Here is a 6,504-nt window from a genome sequence, read left to right on the forward strand (position 1 = left end):
TTTTTTTTTTCTCTTTTTTGAGCCACCCCTCTGCTCATGCTTCTAAACACTTGAAGTGCACAGCTCATTCGTAGCCTTCATCTTCCCCTTCACCTTCGTTGGTCTCGATGCCGACCTCTTCGTAGTCTTTTTCCAAGGCGGCTAAGTCCTCCCTGGCTTCACTAAACTCTCCCTCCTCCATACCTTCTCCAACATACCAGTGGACAAACGCTCTCTTGGCATACATGAGGTCAAATTTCTGGTCCATTCTAGAGAACACTTCAGCAATAGCGGTGGAGTTACTTATCATGCAGACAGCTCTCATCACTTTGGCTAAATCTCCCCCAGGGACAACAGTAGGTGGCTGGTAGTTAATACCACACTTGAATCCTGTTGGGCACCAGTCAACAAACTGAATGGACCTCTTTGTTTTAATGGTCGCGACGGCAGCGTTCACATCCTTTGGAACGACGTCCCCTCTGTACATTAAGCAGCATGCCATGTATTTTCCATGACGAGGGTCACACTTCGCCATCATAGAAGCAGGCTCGAATGCAGAGTTAGTAATTTCAGACACAGAGAGCTGCTCGTGGTATGCCTTCTCTGCACTAATGATGGGGGCGTAGGACGATAACATAAAGTGGATACGTGGGTAGGGCACTAAGTTTGTCTGAAACTCCGTAACGTCCACATTGAGGGCACCATCAAATCGTAGAGAAGCCGTTAAGGACGAAATGACCTGGGCTATTAGTCTGTTTAGGTTTGTATAGGTCGGCCTCTCTATGTCAAGATTCTTCTTGCATATATCGTATATAGCTTCATTATCTAACATGATCGCTACATCTGTGTGTTCTAGTAGAGAGTGAGTAGATAAAACCGAGTTGTATGGCTCCACTACAGCTGTGGACACTTGGGGAGAGGGCCAAGAACAGAAATTTAACTTCGATTTCTTTCCGTAATCTATGGCTAGCCTTTCCAATAGAAGACATCCCAGACCACTTCCTGTTCCTCCACCCACTGCATTAAACATCAGAAAACCCTGCAGCCCTGTGCAGTTATCGGCCAACTTGCGCACTCGGTCCAGACAGATGTCTACAATCTCCTTCCCTATGGTGTAGTGCCCTCTTGCGAAATTGTTTGCTGCATCTTCCTTGCCTGATATTAACTGTTCTGGGTGAAACAGCTGACGGTAGGTGCCCGTTCGCACTTCGTCTACCACCGTGGGTTCTAAGTCCACGAACACACATCTTGGTACCTGGCAAAGGGGGGGATGCGAAGGAGTGGCAGATGGAGACGCAGAAAAGCGGTAAAAAGGACACGCGAGGAGGTATAAGCCTTTTTCACTCTCGCGAAGCTGCTCCCCGCAAACAGTTCCCTCCACTTACGTGCTTGCCCGCGCCAGTCTCCGAGAAGAAAGTGTTAAACGCATCGTCTCCCCCGGCGACGACCTGGTCGCTGGGCATTTGGCCATCGGGCTGAATTCCATGCTCCAAGCAGAAAAGCTCCCTATAGTGGTGTCCCGCCACGGCAGTATTTACGTCCGTGTGTAAGAGCGCGTAAGCGTGCGGAAGCATGTATTCTTACGCGCGTGTACATGAGTAGACGGGCGACGCTGCGCAATGTTGTGTAGGAGGCCGCCACTCGATCAGGCAACCGCTCATCGGGAAGGACGCGGCAACCATCACGAATGGTATTTTTTTTCTTTTTTTTTTTTTCTTTGTCATTCCATTACCAGCAGGCATTTCCAATCTGAATACCAGCCTGACCTACGTGAATGCTAATGACTTCTCTCATTTTTAGAATCTGTTAACTGCATGGGGGGGATGGAAAATGAAACGGGTAGCACATCAGGATGGTGTGCGGTGAAGGAAATGGAGGAAGGCTTCCATTAGGGTGAACACCCTAGAGGGGGCACGCCCCCTTCTACACCCCCACGTGAGTCCGGCAAGGCTACACGGACCAGTGAGCCCACGCGCAGAAGCACTGGGGACAAAGGAACTCGCACAAACGGGTTCTCTCACAAAATACAATGGCGTGAAGGTCGCCCAACCCCCATCGGCCCGGCGGCCCTGCGAAGTGTGTGTTCCCGCCTGGGGCCCGCCACTCCAAACACACTGACGCGAAAACTAAAACGGGAAATGCGCATCGAACTGCACTGCAAGTTTCACTGAAGACTCAACTGCAGACTCAACTGAACACTCCTTTGTACCTCTTAACAAGCTGTGGAGGGAATAACGAATCAGCGCAAGCAGGAAATGGTGAAAACGCGATTGAACTCTCTGTGGCCAGTATTTAATTACCCAAAGGGATTCTCTATATTGCATGCAAGTAGTTTATTTTGTTTCTTCTTTTCTTCTTCTAAATGTGAAGTGACGAAATGGAGAAGTGAAGAAGGGAAGAAGTGAGGATGGGAAGAAATGATGAAGGGAAGAAATGAAGAAATACACCTAATTAGAAAATGTTTAATGCCATGAGGATAAAAAGAAGAAAAACAAAAGCAGAAGCAAAAGCTTGGAAAGAAAAAAAAATCATAAATAAAAAAAAAAAAAAAGTACACATATGCTTTACGCGCACATATATACAGGCAAACATATGATGCATCTTGATGGCTGTTTGTGAAAAAAAAAAAAAATTCCCTCGTGGGAAAAAAACGATCCCTACAGCGAACTCTAGACGTTCTTCATTTCCTCTAAGTCCAAATGACATAGCTGCGTATCACTATCGGATCACGCAAAGACAGATGTGCACTTTGGGAGGTAGCCACAGGCGACCTCCTAAGCTTCACCACTCATTGAAGGACGAACTTATATATAAAAAATGTCGCACCCACCTAAACGCACACACTATATATATGCATATATATATATTTTTTTATTTATCTACTCATTTATTTAGTTATAGGTAAAGCCACCCGCGCGACCCGATAGCATGCATTAGCCAAATGAGATGGTAGAAGAAAAAAAAAACAAAAAACAGGTCGGCGAAAGGAACGACATTCAAATGGATAACTAGAGTGATGGAGAAAGAAGGCTCAGGCACTACCGCATCTAAGTGCATAGGTAACGGTCTTTTTTTTTTTTTTTTTTTTTTTTTTTTTTTTTTTTTTTTATCCTCTCTTCCGTGTCGCCAGAGTGCTAATTTGCTTGCCTACCGAGGTCCCTAGAGACAAAGATATAGAGCTAAGTACAACGTCAAAGAGGGATTTTTTTTTTCTCTCTCTACACACTTAAGGGTGATACAAGTGAAGACACTTTTTTCCCATCCGTAGAAATGGAAGCTACGTTTTTTTTTTTTTTTTTTTTTCTTTCTTAATTACGATAGCTCTCTGAGGCAGATCCTTTCCCTTTTCCAATTTTATCTTCTCATTTGTGCACTCATCGATAATTTTATCGTTCTTAAAAAAAATACGATGAAGCGAGAAAAAGGGGGGGTGAATGCCAAAAAATGAATTCCTATACATAAGTACGCGGACGCGATGCACCCGCAACGGCGGGACGTTACAAAGGAAAGAAAAAAAAAACACAAAAATGATGAGTGATAAATGATCTATGATAAATGATAAGTGATAGAATAGTAAGGTTACAATAAAACGGGCATGTCCTCCAACTTTGCTTCCCCATTTCGGGGGGACCCAAATGAAGAAAGTTAGCTACTCACTGGATGTAGGAATAGCCAAATGGGAAATCACAACGGGGACACATATTTTCCATGTGCTATGGAATTTGTTCCATTTTTTTTTGGCTTAATCGCTACATTTTATTTACCTCAGCATGTCCACTTCCCCATTTGGATAACAATTTTTAAAGAAAAGTTCCACCCCCCCCCTTCCCCCAGTACATAATATGGGAAGTGCGTACCAACTTTCCCATTTCTCACTTCGTCTCTTCTGCAAATATGCAATGGATTGGGCTGAAGTGACAATGCACTAGTGCAGCTCTTCTCAAAGGCAAAGAAAATCTGACGTATACGCCCCATTAAAGCAGTGCAAATTTATTGTATGTTTTTTTTTTCCTTTCTTTTTTGAACGGGAAATTGGCTGACCTGTCCAGGGGCAGCCCTGTTCCCCTCCCCCTTCTTAGCTTCTCATCCAAATGTGAGCCAGAGAAGAAACATAAAAATGTACACTGCCGATTCTGAGAGGATACCCACCCCGCGCATAAAAAGAAAAAAAGAGGCGACCATTTCAAACGCACACATAAGGTGTACGCCGTTTCTACAACACCAACTTGTGTAACTTTCCCTTTTTTCCCTCCTCTGTGTATCATTTGGAGGTAGCCCACTTCTAGCTAAGTTATTCTTATCGCTTCCACACTGGAGTTCATTGCCAAATGGCGCAAATTATCTTTACTCGCCTGTACTGTTTCACGTGGTCCACTTATTTTTCTTTTTTTTTCCTTCTCTATTCTTTAACGTTCGGAGGAAGAAACAGACCAATCGTTAGCAAAAAAGAGGAAAAAAACGTCCCAATTGTTAAAAAAACTATTTCCAAAACGAAGTGTCTGATTCACCCTTTCAAATGACTAACTCCCATACTTTATCGTCTGCCCCATTTCAAATTATTCCCCTCCTATCCATCACCTCAGTTGCGTAAAACAACGAACATTTTTATGAACGTTTAAGTAATTCTCTAAAATTACCTTACCGATCAGAGTAAAAATAAGAAAAAGAAGAAAAAAAAAAAGATAACCATGAGAGTCTACCAAGTGGGTATTTACCCCATAGGGATGGTGCACTTCATTGTAAGGCGGCTGTGTGTCACTTCTTCCCCAATATGAAGGCACCCGCACGGAAAAGCGCACTACTGTACTATGCATCGCCCTGACATGGGCATTTTAAAAGACCCATTTTATTCGCGTTTCCCAGCATCGACAAAATCACAAGGGCAAAATTCGAATGGAATAAGAGAGTTTTCCCTATTTTCGGCCTACTTTCAATTCTCAACCCTTTTGAGGGGAAATCTTACTGGTCATTTATCTCCCTCTCTGGTAGGCACCTCCAAACAAAAGCAGAGTGAACAAAGAGGATGAACTGTGTAACCCATTACACTTTTACATTTTACATATGTATCCCTACATCCGTTCACTATTTTGAGTATATTATCAACAGTGGAGGGGTTTCATCCTGCTTGTTAATTCTGATGAGAGGCGCATCCCATTAGACACCAGTTACGGACACAAACGGGGGAAGGGTTAAAAGAAGTTTTCTTTTTCCTCTAAAAAAAGATGTGACATTTTTTATGAAGCTTGGCCTTGGGGGTGGGCACACATTTTTCTCCTGCGTGTGTTACCCTTATTCGTTCTGCCACCCCCAGGGAAAAACATCTCATCCCTGTGTTTTGCTCCACCTGCTAGCCTTAACTTTACTCCATTTCGTTTCCTCCGTTGTGTTATGTTGGCATCCTATGCTACATTTTTATTTTTTGCTCACCCTTCAACATTCGTTCAGCTCATTATTGTTTCGCTTCCTTTCCGGACACCCCCGGTGAAATTATACCAGTCGATCAGATGGGGGTGAAAGTAGCATTGAGGAAGGGACCCTCCCCCTATCCCCGTCCATTGTGTGGACATTCCGATTTTAAGGTTATAAAAATTTGAAGTAAGGCGCGATGGACAACTATCCATTCTCAGGCCAGTCGGGTAGATGCCTCTACACCTCTATGAACGGATACACGCCGCTTTATTTGCAAATTTAAGGCCATTTCTGCCACTCCGCAGATTTCTATACGTAATTTCTTTTTTTCTTTCTCTACTGCTGGCTCAGTTCCATCGGTGGGTAAATGCTTCGGGGTTTTTTTTTTTTTCTTTTAATGGGCAAGTGCACACTAAACCACTTCCTTTTAAAAGAGTATAAATAAAGATGATTTCCCCAAACTGGATAAACGCATTGATGCGTGCTGTTCCTTATGGATACACTTTTTACCTTTTTTCCATTTCATCGGCATAATTTTTTCCTTTTTTCTTTCCGCGTGTTTTTATGTACAGAAATGTATGCCCCAGTTGTACCTTTAGACATAGTCTTCTGTGCCCTTTCACCAATTGAGAAATCCGAAGTGGGGGCAACTCGTATGGGCAGAGAGCGCCTGTGTGAAATACATACTCGATGGTCACCTTGGGAGGTGTATCCCCCCCCCTTCGGATTACCTTTTCACCATAGGAACCTGACATGGTATCGTCCTCTTCTCGCATGGCGCGAAAAGTGAAGTAAACCATCGTTGGCCCCTCTCCTCTAAACCATTCTGTCACTCACTCGAAGCATTTTTCCACGTCCCATTTTGGATGTACCTCCTGGTTGACTGAAACTGAGCCAGGGATCGATCACAAAGTGGAACAACTCTACCCGTTGATGGTACCCTCATTTTTGAAGGACATCTTCCCTTGACCAAAAATTCAGCTCCCAGTAAAGCTGTCTTCTCGACGGGGTTCAAGTCACCTTTTCGGAGATTGTGTGCCACTTGTGGGGGACCCCATTAGTGGAACAAATCACTTATAGCAACAGCCAATTTATCAGTCATCCGTAGATTAGACA

At 43.8% G+C, this 6,504-nt stretch overlaps 1 protein-coding gene across 1 annotated transcript; it reads right to left on the reverse strand.

Annotated features, from left to right (window-relative positions):
- Positions 1–64: 64 nt before the first annotated feature.
- Positions 65–1,553, reverse strand: C922_04506 (tubulin alpha chain; the record flags this gene model as incomplete). The annotated part of the gene is made up of 2 exons (XM_008820089.1): positions 65–1,234; positions 1,365–1,553. 2 exons carry the CDS (start codon positions 1,551–1,553, stop codon positions 65–67), a joined length of 1,359 nt encoding a protein of 452 aa, XP_008818311.1.
- Between the last annotated feature and the right edge of the window lie 4,951 nt (positions 1,554–6,504).

The sequence above is a fragment of the Plasmodium inui genome, assembly GCF_000524495.1.
Source record: "Plasmodium inui San Antonio 1 unplaced genomic scaffold supercont1.24, whole genome shotgun sequence".
Classification (NCBI taxonomy): domain Eukaryota; phylum Apicomplexa; class Aconoidasida; order Haemosporida; family Plasmodiidae; genus Plasmodium; species Plasmodium inui.